The 27,180-nt window shown below is 53.4% G+C and overlaps 1 protein-coding gene across 3 annotated transcripts in view; it reads left to right on the top strand.

The window, feature by feature from the left end:
* Mad1l1 (mitotic arrest deficient 1 like 1) overlaps positions 1-27,180 on the top strand; it is a 326,218-nt gene that overhangs the window by 235,822 nt on the left and 63,216 nt on the right. For 2 of the 3 annotated variants that reach the window (XM_006991094.4, XM_076560966.1), the window contains exon 16: positions 13,356-13,563. In XM_006991094.4, coding sequence (XP_006991156.1) covers positions 13,356-13,563 — 208 coding nt within the window. Of the gene's footprint in view, positions 1-5,077; positions 5,179-13,355; positions 13,564-27,180 lie in introns of those variants that run through there. The other variant, XM_076560967.1, reaches the window with a different exon arrangement.

Genomic DNA, 27,180 nt, shown 5'->3' with positions numbered 1-27,180 from the left:
ACCATGCCTGCACCTCACACCCTCCCATGCCTTAGTATCTTGCATGAGACAAGAATATGTTCTTCCTGACTACCTTGTGCCAGGGCTGGGAGCTGGTCTTGAACAGAGATGAGCTCAGCGTCTCTCCTGGCATGGCCTCCAAGGCCTACCTTGCTGAATGTCTATGTAAAGTAAGATGCTCAGTGGAAGGACAGAGAACGCAGACCCACAGAGGTGAGTGCAGGCTGCTCATGTTTATTAACGCTGGAGACTAAAAACAGCCAGCTTGCTGATGGGCATTAGCGTGGTGAATTTCCATAGGCGCTGATTTCTTTTGATTGTCTGAGCGACTGATGCACCCTCCATACTAAGCCCCTCCTCCTCCTAATGTCACCTCTTGCAGAGCTCAGCCCCTTGGGCCCACAGGCCCTCAGGTACCAGCTGCTTCCCCTCCTTGGAGCATTGAACTTCATAGAACCTCCTGCCTTCCCATGCATCCAGGGTCCTCACACTCCGCAGACCCTAGCTAGGACCCTTGGACCCCCAGCTTCTGGCTTGAAATAAGCAGACTGGTCAGGAGACAGGTTGTCCGACAGACTCACATGTGCCCGATGGTCCCTTCTTGCAGAAGGTTTGTGCCTTTCTAGCTTATGCCCATTGGCAACTTTACCTGCAGCCTGCTCAGCAGCACACATGACCCAGAAAGCAGGCTGCTTGATGATTATCTTCCTCTCTTGATGCATCTAAGGTTTTGGTGATCTCACTCTAAGATGACAAGGCACCTTTATCTCCTTGGGGCCCTCGTGACGGATTTAGATGAGGAAGTTAGGAACCCAATGTCCGCTTTCTTTTGGCTATGCCAGAGATGGAACCCAAGGCCATGTGCATGATAAGGAAACTACTGCTGAGCCACGCCCCCATCTCCTCACTGGGGGATTCTAGCTCACCTCTGAGCCACACCCCCATCCCTCCACTGGGGGATTCTAGCTCACCTCTGAGCCACACCCCCATCCCTCCACTGGGGGATTCTAGCTCACCTCTGAGCCACACCCCCATCCCTCCACTGGGGGATTCTAGCTCACCTCTGAGCCACACCCCCATCCCTCCACTGGGGGATTCTAGCTCACCTCTGAGCCACACCCCCATCCCTCCACTGGGGGATTCTAGCTCATCTCTGAGCCACAACCCCATCCCTTCACTGGGGGATTCTAGTCAAGCGCTTTCTCACTGAGCCACACCCCAGCTCCCAGCACTGCAGAAGGCATGCCCTTAGACAAATCACTGTTCCTTGTGCCTCATAGTTCTAGGTGAACTGACATTCTCTCACACACTGTGTGTTGTCTTACGGCATACTGGGACCAACGTGGAGAGGTGAATGAATGGAGCAGCTGCCAAGGACGGGCCGAGCTACATGGAAAGAGCAGTGCTGTGCAGGGTGTGGTGTAGTTGGCACTGCTTAGCATCCCTTTCACCATCTGTGCCCGAACAGATGGGCTAGGTTGGTCCAGGTGGCTGGCCCTGCTCACGGTGACAGCCTTAGGGTCACCTATCCACCTGAAGCACTCTCTTGTCATAGAGTATGGTGCTGACAGAGATAAGCCTCTGGTTCCTAGGGGAAATGTCTTGAGGGGCTTCATGGTGCTTGCTGTGGATGCTGTGGCCATTGAAAGACACACACACACCACTTTGGAGCTAGATGTGTTGGCCCAGGCTTTTGGTCTCAGCAGTCAGGAAGCTGAAGCAGGAGGATAAGAAGTTCAAGGCCAGCCTAGGCATATAAAGAACCATGTTTTAGGGAAACCAAAACAATCAAAGAGGACCTTGGTCTTACCATGACCAGTCAAGTCCAAAAGGATCGGAGGCAGACTGGAAGGGACGCTCGTGTCCATGGACAGAGAAGTAGATAAATGAAACCTGGTTCTTCTCTATCATGGAACCTTATTTAACCCAGACTGAAGTACTGGTTCCTGCTGTAGTGTGAATACACCCTGAAGATATTCACTAACAAAAATAAGCCCGTCTGTAAAACATCCATGCTGTCTGAATCCCTTGACTACCAGGTTCCTACAGATGTAAAGTAGAGAAGTGAGAACCAGGCTGGGGTGGGGCCAGGGAGTTAGTATTTAATGCCAGTTTCAGTTGGAGAAGAGGCATTCTTGCCGGGCGTTGGTGGCGCATGCCTTTAATCCCAGCACTTGGGAGGCAGAGGCAGGCGGATCTCTGTGAGTTCGAGGCCAGCCTGGGCTACAGAGTGAGTTCCAGGAAAGGCACAAAGCTACACAGAGAAACTCTGTCTCAAAAAAAAAAAAGAGGCATTCTAGGTGGATGGCAGGGCAGTCGTAGTTGTACAACATGGGGTGTGCTTAACACACTGGGCTGTGCACTGAGGCGTGGATCTTAGGGGCTGTGATACGGCTCAGCTCGTGCTCACTTAGTATGTGTGAAGCCTGTCGTTGCGCCCCAGCACCACATACACTGGACATGGTGCTGCACACTTGTAACCCCAGCACTCGAATTGTGGAGGCAGGAGGATGAGAAGTTCAGGGTCATCTTCCTGGCTTACATAGTGATGTCAAGGACAGCTGGGCTGCAGGAGACCACCTTTAAAAAAAGAGAGAGAGAGAGAAAGTGGATCAGCTTTGTCTGACAGAGACCCAGGAACAGGGATGGAAGCCCCTGCCATGCACATCAGTATGCTAGGGATGGTAGCTCTCAGGCCCTCACTCAGCCTCCTCCTCATCCCTCATTGACCCTTGACCATCATCTCATAATTGATCCTGCTGCTGCTGGCCCATGCCCCTGCAGCTTCCTGCCAGCCCTTCCCAAGAACTGAGCATGGGGGCGGAGCAGCAGCCAGTTACTATGCAGAGAGGAGCACATGGTAACAGAGGCTCCATGCTTTCCAGGGTTTCTTCTGGCTGGCCCAGCCCGGGGACACTGGGAATGACAGCCTAAGCAATGGCCCAATAGACACAAGCTGGACCCCTTCCCCTCCTCCAAGAACAGTCTGCATTTCGTGCCTATGTCCAGATTGTGCAGTTTTAGAAGCCCAGGGCTTTGACACTGTCACTGTCAGTGAGGTAATTGTCATCTGTGTGTCATAAGGCTGAGATTGGGATCCTGAGGCCTCTCCCAGCTTATAGCTGGTGGAGCTAGACCCCAAGTTGAGCTCATCTGGGTCCCTCATGTTGACTGCTTAACCCTAAGCATTGCCTGTACATCAGCTACTGGGCCTCAACCTTCCTCGACCTACCTCTGTCCCATTTCCCTATTTGATTTGTTGATGTGTTGGGCTTGCAAGCCAGATGCAGAGAGGAGAGGGGAGCTGAGGACCACTCCTGACAACTCTCTGGCTTCTGCTGTGGCTAGCTAGCCCTGAGCTTGTGTGTAGTCCCCATAGTTCCAAGTCCTCTGACTGTCCTGCCCTGTGGCGACTGGTCCTGTTCTCTGGCAAGCACACAGCACTCCGTATCCCCAAGTGGTCACTCTCTCCATGGTCCCAGGGTCTTAATTTGACTTTGCCAGCTCTGGGGTTCTTTTGGGTTCTGAGCCTATCTGAAGCAAACTGGATCAGACACAGCTTTTTACTGAGAGTAAGGATGAAAGAGGGAGCTGGTGACCCACAGGTACCCCAGGTGACAGAGGGCTTTGGGACACAGGTCCCTGAAACCTGTGGCCATAAGTGTTCTGATGAGACTCTGCATGCTCCTTGTATTTACTCCTGGCACCACTTCTGATGCCACCCGATGGACAAGGGCTGGTGGCCTTGCAAGGGCCTGGGTTTATACCTGGTAGTTCCTGGTAGTTGCCTCAGTTTGGTAGGTATGCTTTAGTTCTTAGGGGTGTCTTGTGGAAACCTCAGGTTCATGGATAGTACATATGATCAGTGACTTTGAAGACCACTGAGAGGTAGCCACCTGGGCGTGTCCAACATGGGGTTGGGGCCAGGGGCAGGCAGACAGGTGATTATATGTCTAATTAGTTACAGTTAGTTAGCTAATGCTGATTAGTTACAATTAGCATTTTAGCTTTAGGGATGAGGATGGACAGGTGGACAGGCAGACAGACCTTAGGGGCTGTTTTGGGTACAGGGATGGACTTGAAAGCATTGGTTTGGTTGACTCTTTGGCTTTTGACCCCATGAGACACCTAGGCAGCAGCTGCCCTCCCTAGAAAGCTGTTGCAAAGAACATGCTCACATCTGCCCGCCCTCTTGTCCTTCCTGAGGACTTGGAGCCACTCAGTGATGCCCACATCATAGGAACAACCTGACGCCTATAGAGGAGCAGGACTTGTCTTAGAACATGTGTATGTTTGGGACTGTGGGATCACTGTCTTCTGGGCCAGATCTGACCCTGCCATGAGGCCCAAGCAGAGCAGCTGAAGAGAGCTGACCCTTGGCATCCTGAAGTGGCCACTAGCCTTCTCTCCTTCCTGAGCTCTGTCTGAGTGCCTGACCCGGCCACTGGGTCTGTTCATGAGAAAGTCAGAGACACCCCCTGCCCCTCAGAGCTGCCCGCTTAGGCATTGATGAATTGGTGCTGCCCAAGGCCGGTGCTGGAGGCCAGAAGTGCAGCCCTGGGCAGTCGGACATGGGCCTGGGAGAACCTGCCCCAAGGGCTTCCTGCCCCAAGGGCTTCCTGCCCCAGCTATACAAGGCCACCCCCCCCAAGTTCTCTCATGTTATTGAGCAAGCTCACACAGCCCAGTGTCCAAGGATGACACACAGAGGAGGCTGAGGTCTGGGGTGGGTGGCTCTCTAGGCTGTCCCTTGTAAGGGGACAGGAAGTTGCTAGCATGGAAGCCACCAGCCCTGCCTTGGCTAAGCAAGGCTTACCTCTAGTTCTCTAGGGCAATATCCTCAAGCCTAGGAGGGGTCTGTGCTGTGTCAACACATCTGTCCTGTTTTCTGATCTACCTTGGTCACCGGGAGCCAGGTACCCGAGGGTGTCATAAATCAGCCCTGACCTAGGCTGGCCCAAGCGTTCCCTTAGTCCTGTTCCTGGAGCTGCTGAGGGCAGGTGGCAGGCTGGGTGGGCAGGGAGACCACACAGTGACCACCTGGGGGCCCTGTGGTCCGTACTTGGTACTTGTAGTCTCCGCTTCTTCCTCGACCCAGCTCTGCCCCCTGCTCCCAAGCCCAGCAGTCCACCAGAAGCCTCGCTCTTGCTATGGAGCTGCGGAGCTCAGCTGGGAGAGGTATTGATTTAGTTTTGAGTCGAGTGACTTATAAATATGCATGAGGATCGGCGGTTATTTAACTGTGCTTTTTAATTCTCCTCGCGTTGCTGCCTCTTTCCAGCAGGGTCTCTTGGTATGCGAGTCAGGCACCCAGTGGCAGGCGGCCTTGGCTCTCAACTTGCTGCCTGGACCTTCCCTAGGGCAGCTGGACCCAGAGGAGTGAGGCCGGGGCAGCTGTCCTCCCATGAGGACATAGGAGATCTGGTTCCATTGTAGGGTCAGGGACCAGAGGGTGCTTTCCTCTGGGCTGTTTTTACAATTTCATCATGCTTTTATTTATTTATCTGTTTATATGAATATGCATATACCATAGCACATGTGTGAAAGACAACCTGTGGGCATCACTTCTCTACTTCTACCATACGGGTCCCAGGGTAGGACTCAGGTTGTCAGCATTAGTGACAAGTACCTTTCGCCATTACCTACTGAGCCATCTTGCTGGCTAGAAAGCGCTCTCTCTCTCTCTCTCTCTCTCTCTCTCTCTCTCTCTCTCTCTCTCTCTCTCTCTCTCTCTCTCTCTCGTGTGTGTGTGTGTGTGTGTGTGTGTGTGTGTGCGCGCGCCTGCCATGAACTTATATACCCCATATGGATACTTACAGGTGCCCATGTTGGATCCCCTGCATCTGGAGTTACAGGTAGTTGTGAGCAATCTGATGTGGATATTGGGAATCAAATGTGGGTCCTCTACAAGAGCAGTTGGAACTCACTCTGTAGACCAGGCTGGCCTCGAACTCACAGAGATCTGCCTGCCTCTGCCCCCCTCCCCCCCGAGTGCTGGGACTAAAGGTGTGCGCCACCACTACCCAGCTGAAGAAAGGTTCTTAAAGACCACTAGTACTAGTGGAAATAGTTCAGTGGTAGGTGGGACCCAAGTTCAAATCCCTAGCACCCATGTTAAATGCCAGGCATAGCACACACCTGTAACCTCATCATCGGAGGGTGGAGACAAGTGGAGCCCAGCAACTTACTAACTGGCTAAAATGATGTGAGCTTTCATTCACCAAAAGATGCTGTTTCAAGGAAATAAGACTAAGAGCAGTAAAGGAGCCCCACCGCCATGTCCAGCCCTAGCTTCCATGTGTGCATGGGCCTACACATCCAATGTATGTAGCACGCTTGCACACACCTGTGGATACCACATACAAAAAAGACCAAATTCACCATGTTCCCACACACAGAGGGAAACTAGGCCCTGGTGGCTAAGAGGTCCTGTGGAAGGCCAGCCATACATTAGGGGAAGAGCACACTATATGAACAGAATCCACCAGACCCTGGCCCACCCAGCCATGTGGCCCCTGAAGGCCCTCTGGATGGAGAACAGTGGCTGGTCACTTGAGCTTACATGGACTTGAACAACAAATAGAAGGTCACAGAGTGGACAGGTGGTGACAAGAGCCTTCAGGAAGTCCACACCATACCCTGGAGGACCCTCTGCACAGACCTCCCAGTGACCACTAGCCATGGACCCGGCTAGGGGCCACAGAGTGTCCCTGGTGTTGCCACCTTCTCGCCTCACCCTCTGTCAGCTCCTGTGTGTCCACGGTCATTAGCAGAGAAACGTCAGCTCACTCGCTCAGCAAGCAGGATGTTTTTGTGTAGTCAGTGATTGCATCGTGGTATCAAAGGCAGGTTCCAGAATTTTCCTTTTGAGATTCTTGTCAGTGTCTCCACAGTTTCCTCAGCTGCGAATCAAACAAGGCAACAAATTTTAGCAGCAGATTACAGCCATTCTCCTCTCTTCCCAAAGCTGTCATCCTGCGGCAGACTCAGCGAAGTGGCTCACTCGCTCCCATCTGCCCGTCTCGCATGCCTCACCGGCCCCTGGATGGTGCCTCTTCGCATTGGTGCTGATGCCCCAGGGTCTGCAACAGGCAGCAGCTGTCCCTGGGGAGGGAGCAGAGCCAAGCCAGTTCCGAGGCAGGATCTGGTGCTGCGGGCGTAGGCCTGGCACTTCTCTTCCCAAGCGGTCTCTGTGTGTTGGCCGTAGGTAGAGGGCACACGGCTGCCTCGCCCCACAAGTGCTCAGACATGCCCAGGCACCGAAGCAGGCATGTTTGGCGATACCCTCCGGGCAGGAGGATCGGCACATTTTAGATGACCCCGACCTGGTTCTCTGGCCTGTGACAGCCCCTCAGGGTTTACCCACCTCCTGTCTTTGTTGTGTGGCTCTTAGCTGGCCCCTCCTCGCAGCGGGGTCCGTGGTGTGTCTGGGGACAGCGGCAGCACTGGTCTCTCGGTAGTCTTGAGGCTATGCCAGCCCTGACATGAGCGATGACTCCCACAGCTTACCTCCTGCACCTTGTGACCCTCCACCTATGCCGCTTCCCTTCTCAGACCAAGATCTGAAACCCCTTTCCCTCAGCCCTGCCACGTGACGGGCACAGAAACCTAGGTGGGTGCTGGGTGCCAGGTGAGAGCGCATGTGACTGCAGACCCAGGTGATGCCCCTGCCCCTGCCTCATCCATTTATGTGATGTCTACAGATGACTGCTGCTTCACCTGCAACCCTGTGTCTCCAGGTGGTCGTGTAGGGAAGAGAGTTCTTAAATTGGGGTTGCTTCTGCCTGCAGCAGTGGCCCCGTGTCTACCCAGGAGCATCGATGTTGCCTTGTCACAGAAGGGAGGCGGGGCCGTTTCTCTGGACCTCTTGGCCCTTTCTGCTTCAGTTGGTGATCTGATTTCTAAGCCTGTGAAATGCATTCTGGCCCGAGAAAAGTTCCATTTGTTAAGCGTGCATTCAGTAGACTCTGTGCCATACCAGACACATCAGTACCAGAGGCACCGGGAGGAACAAGGCAGGCCTGTCCTCACGGAGCTGACCTCTGCAGGGGACAGCTAATAAAACAAGTGTTAAGATGACGCAGTGTGTCAGAAGGTGCAGGTGCTGTGGAGAGGGGACGGCAGGGGTGGTGATGGGCTGTCACTTGTCGCTTGTCAGTTCATAGTGGGTACTTGATTTGAGTAGGCACTGAGGCATCACTGCAGGCCTCATGCTCCACACTGTGAGATAGTGGCCTGTCCTGCTCTCCATGGCAGGAGGGTCTCAGGCCAGACAGACCCAAGAGATATCTCTCTCTCTCTCCTCTCTCTCTCTCTCTCTCTCTCTCTCTCTCTCTCTCTCTCTCTCTCTCTGTCTCAGGCCAGACAGACACTCTCTCTCTCTCTCTCTCTCTCTCTCTCTCTCTCTCTCTCTCTCTCTCTCTCTCTCTCTCACACACACACACACACACACACACACACACACACACACACACACACACACACACACACAGTGTAGCCCTGACTCTCATGGAACTTACTATGTAGATCAGGTTGGCTTCAAACTCCTCGAGATCCCCCTGCCTCTGCCTCCCGAGTGCTGCGATGAAAGTGTGCACCAACGCCCCTGGCCCTTCCCGGAAGTCTGTGGCGTCTTCTGTGGTGTGTGCTCAGTATGGGGCTGTGGGAGCCGTTCCAGGCCCCAGGTAGTCCTCCCGTCAGCTTGAGCTCCGCCAGCCCCAGCCTGTCAGCCTGTGCAGCATACAAACGAAGGTTTGAGTTATGGTTTTTAAAGTCTTTAAAAGGAAAAATCAAGACCATCTTAGGCCACGTGAGAATCTCTGTTTGGGTGAGCGTGGTTTCATTGGCACACGTGCCGCTCCTCCCTGCCAGTTCCCACGCCTGTAGTCTGTGGCTGCTTTCTCACTGAGCTACCTAGTGGGCACTGGACAGGCGGGCAGCTCTGAAGCTGGCTGGCTCCACAGGCAGCGTCAGGCTAGGCTCTGATTCCCTGCCCAGCTCCTAGTGCTTGGCCTGGGCAGGGAAGCCGAGGTACTTGTCCAGCCCCAGGGCTGTCGCAGCAGGTGTGGGTGATGGATTTCGCATGCTTGGTTATCTTCCCGACTGGTGAAATCGCACGGAATAACAGACTGTTGAAATTGCACGAGTAACAGTCTTTTCAACCCTGAAAGCCAGGGAATCAGCTTTCCAGGAGCCTCTTCATCCCCAGGGCTTTACAAGGTTCTCCGGAAAGCTCTGAAGAGTCTGCCAGTCCTGCTCCCCCTCCCTCCCTCGCTCCCTCCCTCTCCCCAGTTCGGGCTGGTAGCCTCCTCCTTCCCCTCCCTGTGTACTCAGGATGTGGCCTGGGAAACCAAGTGTGCAAGCCCCCTGCTCCCTGTGGGTGGCTCTGGGCACTTTCTGCTCCCCATCTCCCCCTCCTCACCCCCACTGAACACCCCCCCCCTTACTAGGAGACTGAAGGCTGGCAGTCTGCTTGTGTGAAGGCTCTTGCTGTTCTTCTTCTGCCCTCCCTCCTCCCTTCCCACCCTGCCCCTGCTGCCCCCAGAAGCATATCTGGGTACCTGGGTGAGGTACCCTAGGCATAGACCATACTGCCCTTTGGTGATGTAGAGGGGCAGTGGCCTATGGCAACTTAGCTCCTGGGATGCCCAGGCTTATGGAGCACAGGCTGCATCACTAAAGTGAGTCTCCTAGCGTCTACCCCGTGTGTCTAGTGGTCTGAATGGGTGAGCTGTTTTCCTTGCTTCCTCAGCAGGCATCAGGGGAGGGGAAACTGAGGCCAGAGAAGCCAGGAAACCCTTCTCTACTAGTCAAGCTTCTAGCACAACATTAAGACGACCTCATAGATGTCACAAGACCAGCTGAGGCCATGCGCAGGACCACACTGAGACAGCCTCAGATCCTGCCGTCTTCTAACCTCTGGATGGTGGTGTATGTGGACGTGGAGATCAGTGCCCCTTACTGAGCAGCCACTGGCACCTGGGCCCTGAGGAGCGGACCCCAGGCCCAGCAGTGTAGGCTCATCACATACCAGTTCTCTGCCACCCAGCCCTAGAAGAGACTTCCACGCCTCCATCCCACGCTCTTTGGCAGCCTGTTACATGTCTGAAAGCAGGGGCTTCTGGAGAGAGGTTGGTGAGGGAAGATAACTCACTCATGTGTGACTTCCTGAGTCCCCTCAGACCACACACAAGTCTGCCTTGGGCTCAGTGGAGGCAGCAGACAGCCTCCTACCCTCCACAGTTCAGGAGGCGTGTGGGTTCCTTCGGCGGCTTTGCTGCGTGGTACTGTGCAGTCTCCACAGCACTGTCCGCTGGGTGCCCTTCTGCATGGGATGCCAGCTTCACGCTAGGCATGGGACCAGCAGTGGCTCTAGTGGAGGCTTTCCTGATGGCTCATGTGTTTACCATCGTGTGCCCAGTGGCCCTTTGGGTTCTGCCTGTGAAGTACCTGTTAATGCATTTTGCCATTTCAGTGGCTGACATTTTCTTGATGGCTTTTGAGTTGTGAATGCTGTCTAGGTGTGAGCTGACCAGGTGGATAAACTTTCGAGAGCAGCTCCACCCTGATGTTGGTCTCTTTCCTCAGGGCCTGTGGGGGACCTTCCCCCACTTTTTCCGGGGCACTCTTGAAGAGAGAGGGATAAGAAATGATAGAATGATAGGCCTAGCCGACAAGAAGAAAGACAGAAACACAGGATAGCTTCAGGAGGATCTGGGCCAATACCCACCGGCCCAGAACTTCATTCAAAAGGACTTTTTATAACAATGCCAAGCCAGGTGGTGGTGGCTCACGCCTTTAATCTCAGCACTGGTGAGGCAGAGGCAGGTGTATCTCTGTGAGTTCGAGGCCAGCCTGAGCTACAGAGTGAGTTCCAGGAAAAGTGTAAAGCTACACAGAGAAACCCTGTCCCAAAAAAAATAAAAATAAAAAAATAAAAAAAAATAAAACAAAACAGTGCCAAGAGGCTAGGCAAAAGACCTCCCCCTTGCTAGACACAGCCAAGTGCAGACCTTCCACACACCTGGTACCCATGCCTGTGGTCAAATTATCCCCTTATGCAACCCTGCTGGGTAAAGCAAGCTCAGATTCTCTGACCCTGAGTAATTTGGGCCTCTGCAAGGGCCCAGGGTACTTTCAAGCATAATGTGCCCCACCCACAGTCCTGTTTTTTCCCTTTGCCTTTTTGAAGCAGGGTCTCACTATGTATCCCAGATGAACTCATGATTCTCAAACTCACAATTCCCCTGCCGCAGCTTCCTGCTGCACCAGCTTCCACTCATTTCTGCCATGTCAGTGCATCCCCAGTGTGCTGTCAGGATGGCCATCTTCCCTCACACTCACTCTCCGTCCCTGTCTTTGGGGGCTGGAGAGATGGCTGAAGAGCACCCATATGGTGGTTTTCAACTGTTCCTCCAGTTCCAGAGGCTCCAACGCCCTCTTCTGACCCCCATGAGTACCAGGCGCTCATGTAGTACACAGACAGACAGACAGGCAAAGCTCTCATAAATGAATATAAAAAATTTCATCTTGCCTTTTGTATCTGATTGCCTTCCCTAGAGTTGGCATCTGTGTGTGTGTGTGTAGTGAGAGGTCGAGATCATGGAGGCATCCTGCCCACCCTCTCTCCAGTGCCCCTGAGCCTCAGTCACTGCTTTGGGGACATTATGGGACAGCTACTAGACTCAGCTACATTGCTCTCCTGGGGTTGTCCCTGGCTGGGGGAGCAATGACAGGTGGTGCCACTCACGGGTACTGTTAGCTGTGGGCACCAGAGTGAGGTCTCTGGGAGCTCTCCTTCTTGTGGTCACAGTTTCTCAAAATCTAAAGCCATTCTAGAGAACAAAGGTGCTCTTCTCTTGTTTGTTCAATTCTGGGCCTCCCTCTCACAGATTTCTTGCAAAGAGGGATAGATGACAGGCCTCACAGGGCTGCAGAATGGCCATTGTGGGCCTGGTCACTCAGCCTTTTACATCAGGGTTCAGGGGGCAGGAGGTGACTATGAATAGAACCAGGTTACTCATGCTAGGCTTTTCACTGGGGGATTCTAGGCAAGTGCTCTACCACTGAGCCACATCCCAGCCCCTCACTGGGGGATTCTAGGCAGGTGCTCTACCACTGAGCCACACCCCAGCCCCTCACTGGGGGATTCTAGGCAGGTGCTCTACCACTGAGCCACATCCCAGCCCCTCACTGGGGGATTCTAGGCAAGTGCTCTACCACTGAGCCACACCCCAGCCCCTCACTGGGAGATTCTAGGCAGGTGCTCTACCACTGAGCCACACCCCAGCCCCTCACTGGGGGATTCTAGGCAGGTGCTCTACCACTGAGCCACACCCCAGCCCCTCACTGGGAGATTCTAGGCAGGTGCTCTACCACTGAGCCACACCCCAGCCCCTCACTGGGGCATTCTAGGCAGGTGCTCTACCACTGAGCCACATCCCAGCCCCTCACTGGGGGATTCTAGGCAAGTGCTCTACCACTGAGCCACACTTCCAGCCCCTCACTGGGGATTCTAGGCAGGTGATCTACCACTGAGCTACACCCCAGCCCCTCACTGGGGGATTCTAGGCAGGTGCTCTACCACTGAGCCACACCCCAGCCCCTCACTAGGGGATTCTAGGCAGGTGCTCTACCACTGAGCCACACTTCCAGCCCCTCACTGGGGATTCTAGGCAGGTGATCTACCACTGAGCTACACCCCAGCCCCTCACTGGGGGATTCTAGGCAGGTGCTCTACCACTGAGCCACACCCCAGCCCCTCACTGGGGGATTCTAGGCAGGTGCTCTATCACTGAGCCATGCCTCCAACAACTCACTGCTGGGTTCTACCAAAGTATTGTACTACTGAGTCTTTTTCCTTTGAGACAGGGTCTCACCAAGTAGCCCAAGCTACCCTTGTACTCACTCTGTGGCCCTAACAGGCCTAATACTTGGAATTCTCCTTCCTCAGCCTACTGTATAGCTGGGGTTCCACACCTGTGCCTCTCGCTCCTTCTGGTACTTGGCACTGAACTTGGTATTTAGATGGACTGAGCAGGGACTGGTGTGCTGGAGCACCTGTGATGGCCCTAGCAGAAGAAGACCGCTTTGCTTCTGATCTCCGCCAGTTGAGTCACTTGTCCGGCCGAGTGGCCTCTGTACTCTTAGAGCTCAGAACCCAGGTTGGTAAGGGGCTCACCTGCCCACACTGTACGAGGGTGCTGAGGTGGTTGTCACAGCAGCTGCCATGTCACACCTATGTTTCACCAAAGGCTCCTGGGCTTCCCGGATCCTCCTTGCCCGTGCTCTGTGTTATTGTTATATTGTTGTCCTCGTCCACACCCAGTGACCCTGTGCTGTGTTCGCTCCCCTAGGGTGACTACAATCAGAGTCGAACCAAAGTGCTGCACATGAGCCTGAACCCGGCCAGCATGGCCAGGCAGCGCCAGCGTGAGGACCATGACCGGCTGCAGGGGGAGTGTGAGCGCCTGCGGGGACTCGTGCACGCCCTGGAGAGAGGGGGCCCCATCCCTGCTGATCTGGAGGCTGCCTCCAGCCTGCCCTCATCCAAGGAGGTGGCAGGTAGGTCCCCTCACCGAGCCCTCTGGTCTCCAGAGAGGTATACGCAGAGGACATCCGGGCTGAGTGGATGGACAGAGCCCACTGGCCCTTGCAGTCAACTGAGAACTATTGCTTCCCTGCAGGCTTCACAAACAGGGTTAGTCTTCCAAGTTTGCAAGCAGCTAAGATCTTCTCAGACCCCCCAAAACAAATTAATACCATTTATCAGTTTATATGTGGCCCATTAATCATGAGTAAATCCAATCCTCCAAGAAAACAGGGCCATCGTTCACTGGCCTAAGTACACATCACAGAGCCCTGGGCCCTTTGCGACCAGGCCCAAGATTCCAGGGAAGAGCAAGGCTAACAGCCCATGCCTCTGACCATCCTCTCCAGTCTGTAAATCAGGATAACAACCATCAGAACATGTACCTGTCACCCCTGATGCATTGTAGTGGCCACGGACATCCGTCACTGAGCCGTGGTAAGCATGGCAGCTGTGAGATCCTGCCCCAGCCACTTTGCTCTGCGACTGTGATGTGCAAACTTGTGTGTCCAAGGTGGGTTTGCACTAGGTCTGGGTGGGGAGGGAACTGGGACAAGGGTCTGCTGGAGCAGGTCCTGCAGCAGCCCTGCCTGTCCTGAGACCGCTCCTGTCACCTTGCCCTTAGGGGCATTTCGGGCCACCTGTGCTGTGCTGTGGGCCTCTGTTGTCTTGGGGTTTGTGTCTTGCTTGTGGTTCTCGACTACTTTTCATCCTGTGGAGCACTCCTGTTTCCTTCTGTGTATCTGTCATCTGGTCCTGCAGAGGAGACACTTGGCATTTCCAGTAAGAGTCCTTGAGCCAGGGAGGGTGGAACCATCATCAGAGTCCTTCCTGCAGCATGGATCAGTGTGGAGTGGCAGAGGCGGATCCTTCTGGTCTCTTCACTCCTGCATTCCTGTTCTGTCTCCCTTCCGCCTGCTGCATCTGCCCTGGGCCTTCACGGAGGGCTCCTGAAGACAGCACAGAACCTAGGGCCTGGGATGGTTAAAGGCATGCATCAGGGGCCTGGCGCCCTGAGGACCCAGGAGCGGGGATGGCTGGTGCCCCCTCCCTTATGTCTCTGTCAGTCTGAGGGGCTCTGAGAAGCAATCAGTACCTTGGGCTCACACAGAGAGCCTGGCGTAGAGTAGGTCCTCCATATGGCTTGTCACTGTTGCCTGGCGTAGGGACCCCTGCCTGCCTTAGCTGCTCTGGTTTGACAGGCCTCCATTGTGTCAATGTCCTTCATGAGTCTTGTGGTCCCTGTGTCGCTGTAGGGGTCAGCCGTGAGTGGCAGATGTTATGGGTCAGGACCCTGTGCCTCTCAGGAGCTTAGAAGACCATGTTGGCTTATGCTGTTGCTCTTCCCATGAGCGGTGTGTGTGTGTGTGTGTGTGTGTGTATCCTCACTGCCTGCTCCATCACCTCCACCCTCCTCCCATGTTAGGTTTTCGGAGTGAAGGAACTTAACGTTGCCCCTCTTAAGCCCCGGGTGTCTGCTTTTCTGCACAGCAGAGCCTGCAGACGTGTCGAAGTGTAACAGCCCGGTCTCCAGCCCAGGTCTCTTGGGGCTCAGACCACTCGCTCTCTTGTAGAGCAGAAACCAGCCCTAGTAGCCCTGAGCTTACGGGCTCTAGGCATTACCCTACTGGACTTTCCACCTCAGCATTGGCAGCCAGATGGAGGAGACTCTACAACAGATGCGCCTGCCTGTCATTGGCTCCCAGTGGCCCAGAGTCCAGCTGGGCTGTTTAGGGAGACAGTTCAGGGGTTTTTTTGGCTCCTCCTGAAGAAGACTGACCCAGGGACCAAAACCTAGCCTCCTGGTGCTCCGTGTGTGGCCCCTGCTGTCTGTGGCCCCTGCCAGCGAGCTGGTTAATTGCAGTTTAATTAGGCATGCATTAAAATTAAAACAATCTCATCTTGTCAGAGTGACACATTGGAGGTGATCAAATTTATCACTGCTTGACTGGGCACAGCGGATCCCAGATGTGTCTCTGGGGAGGAGAGAAAGAGAGCTGGCTTATGTGGCATTCTCCTTTACCCTCAGCCTTTCTGCCCTAGAAATGAGGGTACTTTCCAGGGCCTAGTTTGGGGCTTTGGGGTGGGACGTAGATTAACTCAGGTTCTCCCTCTGTAGCTCAAGCTGGACTTGAACTCTCCATTCTCCTGTTTTAGCCAACTGAGTACTGGGTTTAAAAGCATGCACCAATTAAGTCTGACTGGAGTTGACGCTTAGTACTTGGAACTTGACACTTGGGCCTGAGACACCATGAGCTACACTCTGCTTGGACCTTGTGACTTCAGGGCCGCTACTGTTCCCGCCTTGATTCACATATTCCCCACCCCAGTGGCCCTGACTCTGGAACCTAGGTCAGCTGGGGTGGCAAAGGAGGGTCAGGGATGCCCCAGTGCTCTAAGAACTGAAGCCATCTTGGCAGCATTGCTGGATACAGGCTACTCACAGTCTCTGTTCTCTTGGGGAGGGCTGCACCTCCCAGGCCTTAATCCGTTCAGAAGTAATTAGGGGTGCAAGGGCGAGTAGCTTAAATGAGAAAGGAGCTGTGGGGGCTTTGTCTCAGGTGTCCTGTTGTGGGGAGATGTCAGCTCTTTGCTCCGAGCCTCTGAACTAGTGTTGCAGGTCTGTAGAATGATGCTGGCTGAGCAGGTCATCCCTGATGCAGCGCCCCCCCACAACCCTCCCTTTCCCATGTAGAACAGCAAAGTATCATTGCTGTATATGGGCTATGTGGCAGGAACAGGGACACGGGAGGACCATATTTTTAAAAATTTCAAAACAAAACAAAACCTGACACTGTTCTAAAAATAAATGTATTTTCAACAAGCCCCAACAGTCCTTGGCATGCTGTAGAAACCATGAAATTCAGAGCTTGATACTGTAAATAAAGTTTTATTAAAACATGGCCTCCCTGTTAGGAATGTCCATAGCAGCAAGAATTAAGCTCCCAGAGACTAGTAGAGCTGCCTTTCTAGAATCCCCCAGTGAGGGGCTGGGGTGTGGCTCAGTGGTAGAGCCCCTGCCTAGAATCCCCCAGTGAGGGGCTGGGGTGTGACTCAGTGGTAGAGCACCTGCCTAGAACCCCCCCCAGTGAGGGGCTGGGGTGTGGCTCAGTGGTAGAGCCCCTGCCTAGAATCCCCCAGTGAGAGGCTGGGGTGTGGCTCAGTGGTAGAGCCCCTGCCTAGAACCCCCCAGTGAGGGGCTGGGGTGTGGCTCAGTGGTAGAGCATCTGCCTAGAATCCCCCAGTGAGGGGCTGGGGTGTGGCTCAGTAGTATAGTGTCTGTCTAACCGTGGTTGAGGGCCCTGGGTTGAGCCCCAGTACTTGGGGGCTGGAAGGACTTCTTAATTAAAAGTGATGAAATAGATGAGCCTTAAGTTTAACCTTTCTAAACGATATCATCTCTTCTTAAAAATGACCCTTAAAGTTACGCTTCAACACAAACACCATAAGGGATGTAGTTATCAGGTGACAATTCTGACAAGAGGAAGCAGAGCTCTCTCCCTTCTTAATGCACATTCGCAGGAGACACTCGGCTATCTTGTTTTTTCGGGTTTATATGCTATACATGTAACAGTGTGGGCTATACAGGCCTCTATGGCACAGCTGTGCAGGACAGGCCCAGTCAAGACTCCCAGCAGTTCCCTCACCAATGTGAGTCCTGCTCAGCGTCTACAGCCTAGTCTGTCCCTTCATGTGTCTCGAGCCATGTCTCCAGCTTCCTGCACCTGGCCAAGCACCTCGGGATTTAATTGCCCACTGAGTAGTCTCTCCCTGTGGTATTCGCTCCTTGTGCTCCCTTGAGGTTACCCTGGTAATGCTACACGCCATTCCTTGGGGGCGGGGCGGGTGGAGAATGCGAGCACAGTGCTGTCATCTACCTTGAACCTGGGGAAAGCATGGCACCAGCTGCCTGCTAACCCCCAAGGAGGAGGCTGAGGCCACCCAGGGTACCCTGCCAGACCCTCCGTGTAGCCCCACTGTTCAACCATGCAACTGGGTGCATGTTCTGTTAGACTTGTACTATGGACCGATTGCATTTAGGGAGAGTGAACAGAAATAGATTTGAGATGCTTGTGGCTGTATTTAATAATGCACACACACGTACTTGTTCAAGTGGAGTGAGCCCACTGTGGACACAGGGAACAAGATCAGCTTCCTGAAGATTTCAAGGAGACCTGGGGAAGGAACCCTAGATAGCCACTGAGGGCTCTAGAGCAGGGCTGTAGCTTGACTACAGGGCACACAGTGGCCACAAACCCAGTGTCAGGAGACCCAAGAAGCATGGCAAGACTCCAAAGTTGACCTTCTGGAAGGTGTTCTAGCTGCTGTGGAACCCCAGAAACCAACATTCTGCACAGAACCTGAAAATGCCTCATATCTCCTCCTATGCCATCAACACAAAGAGCTTGCAAGAAGCCAGGAAAATAGACCACCAAGACTACAGCCATAGAAGCAAACCCACAGTGAGCAGCATTTTTAGCATCATAAAGTCCACAGGGATGCAGTGGCCAGAGCCTGGGCACACCTGTCTTTCCATAGTCAAGTCCCTACCAAGGTACTTTATCACATCCACTGACATGAAACTGAGACAAGTATCAACTGCTCAGAATGTCCTTAAGTAAAAAACAAAGCATTGCCCAGTCTATACTTGGTATTGAAGGTGATTACTGGGTTGGCTGTGGTTCACACTGTAATTCCAGCGCTCATAGTCCCAAGTTTCAGACACCCGGAGCCACAGAGTGAAATCTTTATGAAATAAAAGAGAAGAAGAGAAAGAGAAAAAGAAAAAAGTCATAATTACTGAAAGTAGACGAATGAAATAAAAAGACAAACAGAAACCACTAAGCCAGAGTCTCTTAAGTTAATACACATGTAGTGAATGGTGAGCATAAGTCTGTGGGGACCATCTGACAGATGCCACCAGGACAACTCTCCAGTGATCTGGACAAAGACAGATTTAGACCTTGACTCTGAGCCACACAGCGAAGAGATTATTGAGGGTCTGCAGCTTCAAACAGAAGGAATCAGCCAGAACAGCCCAGAAGAAAATAGGACTATTTATCAACTCACTAAGGGACCTTCGAAGACTGAGCCAGGCCTGTTGGTCCAGGCTGTCACCGTAGCTATTTGGGAGGCTGGGGAGAAGTTAAAGGCCAGCCTGGGCAACGTCATAGATATTGTCTCCCTACGGTATGTTCCTACAGCAAGATGGGAACTGAGGCAGAGTCCCTAGGGAAGCTCACAGGCCAGCTAGCCTGGGTGCTCATGGGTGTGGAGAGACCCTTCCTCAGACTGGAGGAGATGAGGACTGGCACGGAGATGGTCCTCTGACCTTCATGAGTGCATTATGGCATGTGTGTATGCACACAAGCACACACTCACACATATCATACATATGCATATCACACACACATTTTGCATGTCATACATATATATCACATACTTGGTTTTGGTTGTTGTTGTTTAAGAATCATGAGATTTAATTGCTGACTTCGTAGGCTGGGAGAGGCTCTCCCACTCTGCCTCGGGCCTTCAAAGCTCAGGTGCCAGCGTGGAAGATAGACCCTGAGCTGGGCCATGAGGATGGTTTCAAATGAGATTCTCCACAGCTGGGAGCTGACTGCAGGGCTAGGCCTGGACTGGAACTCCCATGGGAAACATGGCATAGAACCCTGAGCTTCTTGTCCTAGGTCAGGAAAGGTAAAAGCTGTCCATCTAGTGAGCACAGCCCTGGCTGCAGGCAGAGTGAGTGAGGGCCTAGAATTGGGGTGTAGGGACTGAGATACCTTAAGGCTGGTCCTTCAGCGCGTCCTCCTTCCCAGCCTGTCTCTCAGCTGCTCCAGGGACTGTGCCTGTGGTGGGGAGCTGCCCTGGGCAGTGCCAGTCTTCCCAGCATAGCCTGGCTCTCTTTGACGTCTCTAAAGTGTAGTCCAGGCCCATGCCTGCCTTGGGACCCCCATGATTATGGCGGGAACACCCCTGTGCCTGCTTCCACTCCGGGCACCACGTGCCTCCCATCCACTGGCTCTCCGTGCAGAGCCAGGGTGATCCTTGTCTCTGGCCACAGTCCTCCATCCAAGCTTAACACCAGCCTGCTGGCCATGCCCCCAGGCCTGTTCCAATAATGTGCCCTCCCCTCTGGTCACCTCCCCCCTTCTTGCTGATTCACTGTCACCCCTGCCCTTCTCTGGGCTCCAGGCACCTTGGAGGTAGAGCCTTGTGCAGCTTCGGTCTTGTTCTGGTTTCATGTTCTGTTTTGGAGATGCTAGGGAGCAAACCCCAGGCTCACACATGCCGGACAAGCGCTTCACCTCTGAGCCACATCCCTAGACCTTGAGTCCTGTCCTGAGTCCCCCTTGGCTGAGGGTCCCTGTGACCCAACATGGGTCTGCCGAGGCTGAGCAACTGCCGTGTCCCCAGTCACGTTGAGCTGCTCGACTGAACGCCTTGTTTCCTCTCCTTCCTGGCATGTCTGTAAACTTTGCCGGGGAGCTGAAGCCAAGTGCCCAATTAGGGATTTCTCTCCAGTTTCATTCAGCCCGTAATTGAAGTGGGAACGCCCTCGCGCCTGACACATCAAAGACGCGGCGCCCAGGAACCCCAGCCGGGTACGCTCGGCAGCCCTGACCTCCCCACCTCAAACCTGCAGTGCCAGGTCGGGCCAGGCCAGGCCAGGTGGTGTTGGCACAGCGAGTGCTCACAGTCAAGTGAGGGCAGGGCAGGGCCCTCCAGCCTGGGGTCCCTGTGGGAAGTCATCTAGGCCTAGCTTGGCAGCGACCATCTGCACTTAATTTCTTGTTTTGGAGAGAGGGTGGCGTGCTCACCTGCTTGCCAGGGCTGTCACAAGGCCTAGTTAGTCTGCATTCCTTGGCTGTGGCCCATGCTCCATGTTCTGTGCCATGGAAACATAGAGGTTGTGGTTTGGGGTCCATCTGACTTGGGGCTGCTGCGGGGTCCTGAGGTTGTGAGAAAGTCACCCAGCTCTCCCAGGAGCCTGCACTGGGGCTGTCTCCGCTTCACGTCTCCCCACGCTCAGCAGCAGCACCCTCCATCCGCAGCTGTCTCGGGGTATAATTAACTCAGTGATTTAGTGATCTTACAGCGGTGCTCTGCCTCCACGACAGCCTGGCTTTAGAATGTTCCCGTCACCCTGATGGGTCCCCAATGCCCTTGCAGTCCTCCATGCTCCCACTCACAGCCCCAGGCAATCACTGATCTTTCCTCTCTTGATTTCTCTTTTCAGAACATTTGTCTAAATGGAACCTTACACTACACAGGCCTTTGTTCCAGCTGCTGTTGCTGAGTATAATACTTCAGTGATTCAGCCATGCCGTAGCATAGATTCATATCCATTTATATGACTGAGTAATATTCTACCGTGTGGATGGCCCATGTGTTAGGGATCAAGTCGTTGATGGTGGACAGTGGGTTGTGTCCCCTTTGGGCCACTGTGGGTCATGCTGCTGTGGACAATGGAGATAGTCTTATGTGCAGAAGGGGATTTCTGGATTACCTGGTACATCTATCACCTTTGTGAGGAATGACCTAATCATTTTCCAAAGTGCTTGTACCAGTTGACATCCCCTTCTGAGGGTCCCCTGTGGGTGCCCACCACCCTCCCCGCCATCCGTCTTTCCTGGCTTCTTGACGACAGCATCCTCTGTGGTTGCATTTCCCTAATGACTAATGATTCGGAGCTCATTTCAGCATCTCATCAGCCATTCATACATCTTCCTCGCTGAGACGCCTCTTACATTGGTGCCCAGTTTTTAATTGGATTGTTTGTCTTCTAATCATTTTCTTAATGCTTTCGTCTGATACACAGCGTTTTTAATTTTGATGAAGTGTAATTTATCAGTTCTTCCTTCCATGGCAGGCACTTTGTCCTGGGGACTCTGATCACCCCAGTGGTGTGGTTGCCTGTGATTTTCCCAGAAGGGCTCAGTTTTAGATCCTGGGCCTCACCCTGTTAGTGTTGGAACGATGGACTCTAACTCTTTCTGTTGCTGTGATAAACACCATGACCAAAGCAACTTGGGGAGGAAAGGGTTAATTGTTCCCTGTCCCAATCACAGCCCCAGGTAAGTCAGTCCAGGACTCCAGACAGGAACTGTAGCAGAGGCTGTGAAGGAAGGAACGCTGCTTACTACTAGCCTTTTCCTGTGGCTTGCTCAGCCCACTTTCTTCGAGAACCCAAGTCCACACGCCCGGGGGTGACACCGCACAGCAGTGTCCTGGGCCTTCGCACATCAGTCCTTCATGGAGCAGATGCCTCACAGGCTTGCCTGCAGTCCAATCTCCTGGGCGCATGTTCTCAACTGGGTTTCCCTCTTCTCAGACGACCCTAGCTTGTATCATGTGAACAAAAATCTAACCAGCACACTTGCCTTCTCCAGTCCCAGCACTCTGGAGGTGGAGGCAGGAGGAGCAGGGGTTTTTAGTTGATCCTTGGCTGCCTAGTGAGGTGGAGGCCAGCCTGAGTTATAACAACAATAATAATAATAAAACTGCATTCCTCTGGCCCTGAAGATCAACTCATGATGTGGGTTCTAGTCCAGGATCACTCTGTCTTGATGAATGTATTTGGCTAGCTCTCCCCAGTTCCACCCCATCCTGGCGACCCATCCCTCGTCACACTTGAAGCAGAGGCCATGGGTCCTCTGGACCTCTTCTGGAGGATTGCCTGCCCTTCCGTGTGCCGTCAGCCGCCTCCCTCCTTCTGGCTTCTTTGAAAACAGGTGTATTGACTTTTTATTCACCCCACATTCAGGTAGCAATAACAGACCAAAGTGATAATTCCATCCAAGTCCAGCTTGGTGAACCAGTGAGTCTGTTGGGGTTCCCTACAGGAATGTGGGTGCAGGCTTACAATGGGTGACGAGTGTGGGTGACCCCAATAGCTGTATCACAGCCCACCCTAGCGTGCCGATGACTCTTGCAAGCTGTGACCCTGGAGCTTCCAGCACAGCTTGCAGGCAGCTCCACTGAAGAGTCTCCCTCCCCGGCAACTGTTCACAGCTTGCAGGCAGCTCCACTGAAGAGTCTCCTTCCCCGGCAACTGTTCACAGCTTGCAGGCAGCTCCACTGAAGAATCTCCTTCCCCGGCAACTGTTCACTGCTTGCATAGCCTTGGGGAGGGAGTGAGCCATTGCACTACCCCTCTACAAGGAACATAGATCTCTGAGCACCTCCTGAGGAGCCCTACAGCCCATCTGATTTCAAGATGCCCAGGGTCATGTCTGTCACCTCCTCAGCCCCATGCGCTTTCTTGTCAAGCTTCAGTTTCCAAATCTCCCTACTCTTCTCTTTGTTCCTGCTCACACTACAAATTCAGCTAACAGTAGCGAGGAATATCCACACCAGTCTGAACACCGGGCTGCCACGCGATGTCTCCCACCAGATACTACTCCACCCAGCACTTGATGCTCCACCTCCTGCAAAAGAGACCCTCTGCTGTGGTGTAAGGAGATGGCGTGGAGGAGACCATGACACACAGATCTGTCAGCCCTAGCCGGACACCCAGGGCTCGGGGCTCCTGCTCTCCATATCCACTGTGACAGTGCTCTGTGTGTTGTCTCTATAAAGGGACAGGTGGTTCTTGTTAAAATACTGAGAACTGGAAAGACTTGAGGGCTCCTTGGGCAGTGTTCCAAAGAGTGGGATCAAGGTCAGTGGAGGCTGGGGAGATAGTTCAGCTGGTAAACTCTCACATTGCCAGCAGCAGGAGGTCAGTCCTCAGAACCACATTTAAAAATCTGAGCATGTACCACGAGCTTAATACCCCAGTACTGAGGAGATGGAGACACGCAGATCCCTGATTGACCAGTGGCTCATTGACCAGCCAGCTTACCCTCCTTGGTGTCCCCAAGCCATGAGACACTCACTTTTTTAAAAATGTTATGGCTTATATTTTTATTTCTTTATTTTGTATGCATCTGACTGTGGGGGGGGGGGTGATGCATGTGGAAGTCATAGGACAGATTTCACGAGTCAGTTGTCTCTTTCTATCTTGTGAGCCCCAGGAATCTATCTCAGACCAAAAGGAGTAGCGCCCAAGGTTTCCTTGACCTACGCATACATGTTCATGTTTATACACACATGCATGTACAGGGCATGCACATATGCATTCATGTGTGTGCACACATACACATGTCTGTTGATACACAGGCATGCACACACACACACACACACACACACACACACACACACACACACACACACAGTCAGCAGACCCCTACTCCTGCTCCATCTAATAGAATCCAGACAACCTGGACTCTGCCCCAGCTCTGGCTGTGTTTAGTCATCAACATGTTACAACATTCATGCCATCGTAGGCCAAGGCTAGCAGCCCCCCTGGACTCCTGCTGCCTCTCTTTGAAAGCTGATTTCCAGCCCACCTAGTCCCTGTCCCCTCTTCAAGCCAGTGTGTGACAGGAAGACCAGAATCCCCAGCTCCTCTCTTCAGACTTAGGGTCCTCTCTGGCCTAACCACGGCCTTCCTCCAGCTCTGCCTGGGTCCTTACCACCCAGTGGGTGCAAGGTCTCAGGTCTCAGGTGCTGCCCGACCCTAGCGTCCTTCCAAAACCTTCTCCGAGCTGCTCCAGCCGCTAGTTGGTTCTGTAGCCTTTCCCTTAATCTGCTCTCTGAAGAATTGGTTCCATATCAAGTCTGAGGCCATCACATGCATTAGCAGGTTTTTAATACACTGCTACATCTCAAGGAGCGGGACAAAGGAGACTTAAACTCCTGTCTCACCAAGAGCAGACAGATTGACTCAAGAATGACTCGGTCAATAAAAGATGAGCTCTGAACAGCACCCACCCCCAAAGGGAGCTCGCCTTCCAGGGAATTATGGTTTCTGTACACCCAGTGTCAGCGTGCAGAATGGATCGCCAGCTCTCAGCCTCGTGTAGCCGTGACTCCAGTGCTGTGGCTCTGATGTGACTAGTCCTCGCTGCCTCTGGCTCCATCAGAGCTCCTGTCCAGAGGACGGCAGGCCACTGCCTCAGCTCCGGTCTTCTCTTGGCAGACAGCCTGCCTTGCATGTCTGTGGAAGGAAGTTTCCTGAAGTTCGTGTTGAAACAGCTGTGTTCTCTTGCCTTATGATGTGATTCTCTGCTTCAGGTGTGTTTGGCAGGCGGGGAAATGGAAGGGATGTGTATACACATGTGATGGGGTCGTGCCTATTGTTTCTGGGTATCTGTATGTGTGAAACCTTTGTTTGAAGGCTATGGCTCTGCTAGAGGACATGAATAGGTGTGTGTGTGTGTGTGTGTGTGTGTGTGTGTGTGTGTGTGTGTGTGTGTGTGTGTGTGTGTACACATGTACATATGAAGGTAGACACTAGAAGAGGATGTCCGATCTCCCCCTCTGTTATGCTCCATCTTAATCCTTTCATGCAGAATCTCTCAAGGGCCTGGAGCCAGGCTGGCAAGCAGCAAGCCCCAGCATTCCTCCTGCCTCCACCCCTGACAGCTTTGGGGTTACAGGTGTGTGGCCACGCCTGACTTTTTACATGAGTGCTGGGGATTTGAAACCGGGTCCTCATGCTCCTGTCTCCCCAACTCCATGATACATTCGTCAGAAGCAACTCCCTGCCCACTGCCCAGCCTCTTGGAACAAGGGCAGGTGAGGCTATGCCAGGCAGCCCTGTCTGCGCCTGCCCAGCCCTCGTCGGCTCAGCAGCAGCACAGGAGCCACGTGCTCTGTTCCAGCACGCGGAGCCTTTGTGTCAGCCCCGCCCGAGACCCTTGCAGCAGAAGGAAGCAGTGCAGGAGGTCGGCTCCCAGCCCAAGGGCTCTGCCTGCCACCATGTTGTTGCTAACGTCCTTCCCAGGAGGCCATAGGCACAGTCTGCCTCTTCTCCTGAGTCACAATGACAAACTGAGGCACAGTTTCACCAGGGCTTACTCCAGAGACCCCCAAGAGTTGATTGGGCATCCTTTTAGAGACTAGGTTAGGGCTGCTGCTTACAGGGCCTGGGTGCTTATTCCCCACCTGGCCGCCCTGGAAAACCTTACCCAGCAGGGACGAGAGCTTCTGCCGATGGATTCCTTCCTCCCCTTGTCTTCCCCAGCCTATACACTCTGACCCCGTGGTTCTCAGTCTTCCTGATGCTGCGACCCTTAACACAGTTCCTCAGTTTGTGTTGACCCCCAGCCATGAGTTTATTTCATCACTTCTTCATAACTGTAATTTTGCTGCTATTATGAATAGTAATGCAAATGTCCGATACGCAGGTTGCGAACAGCTGCTCTGGCTCCTCCCTGAGTCCAGCTAAGGCAGAGTTGCATAGAACAGGTGGTAGGGTGTAGCTGGATACTCAGGTGAGGGTCTCATGACCCTCCCATCACTCTATGGTGGGGTATAAACAGTCCACAGACCCAGCTGGGGTGATCCTTTTGAAGGGGTCACAGCTGAATTTCCCACGATGGCAGTTATTGGGCTTAGAGGACAGTCACTCAAAACAGCCAGGCAGCTGGAGCTCTGTTTTCCAGACTGCTTGTGAGCTCAGTCTTCCATCACCAAAGTTGACCCCATAGCCTATGATTTTTCTCTGGGTCCCCAAGCCCTCTGCCTACCTTCAACTGGAGATGACCTCTCCCTAACTGCAACCCAAATATATCCTGACCTCTTAGAACTGCCCAGCTGAGATCCAGTGGAGAGGGGTCATCAGTTCAGGGAGCGTAGCCCTGCTGCACGCTCACAAGGAATGTCAGAGTCACCACACTCAGGACAGGAGTTGCTGGAGCCTACAATGGCCCTCATTCCAGAGTGGCTTCCTTGGGGCTGCTCCCATCTGGCACTCTGTGTTACCCTAACTATGGCATGCCCTTGACACCCTCTCCCCTCCCCCAAATCTCCCTTCTTTTCATCTGTTACTAACGTCCCTACCAGAACTTGCCAGTGCAGAGCCCTCTAAAGAGAAACTTGGCCTTTAGAGCCAAGGCAGGACCCCAGCTCTTGGGCTGGCTGCCCTTGGGTAAGTTTGTAGTCCAGTGGCCTGTCCAAGAGGCTCGCATGCTGCCAACAGAGGTTGTGGGTGGAAAATGGTCCTGGAGCAGTACTGGCTGGCATCTCACACTCTGCAAAGCTCCTCGCCCTCTGCAATGCATCTTACACCCTGCAGTGCTTTCCAGCAGTGGAGTAGCGGGCAGGCGCGCCTGTAGCCAGCCAGCCAGGCCTTGCTCTACCCTTTCCTCCTCTGTTTTTTTGTTTGTTTGGTTGGTTGGGCTTTTTTTCGGGTGGTGGGTTGTTTGGTTTGTTTTTTAACTTTGAGACATGTAATCTAGGCTGGCCTTGAACTTCTGATCTTTCTGTTTCTACTTCCCAAGTGCCGGGATTATAGGTGTGCACTAACATATCTGGTTTATACCATGCTGGGGCTTAAACCCAGAACTTTACGCAGGCTAGGCGAATGCTATACCAACTAAGCCACATTCCCAGCCTTCCTCTCTACCTTCTCATGGCCTGTGTGTCCAAGGCTTCCCAGTCCTGGTTCCCCATATAATCCTCTATAGCTATGTTTTCTAGAGACCTTCAAGTGGGGTCACGGGTTGCTCCAGGCCACCCAGCCCCAGTGTCTAAGGAGA

This window comes from Peromyscus maniculatus, chromosome 23 (genome assembly GCF_049852395.1).
Source record: "Peromyscus maniculatus bairdii isolate BWxNUB_F1_BW_parent chromosome 23, HU_Pman_BW_mat_3.1, whole genome shotgun sequence".
NCBI lineage: Eukaryota > Metazoa > Chordata > Mammalia > Rodentia > Cricetidae > Peromyscus > Peromyscus maniculatus.
The sequence above is the reverse complement of the archived record's forward strand: the minus strand, read 5'-3'. Positions and strand labels throughout refer to the sequence as shown.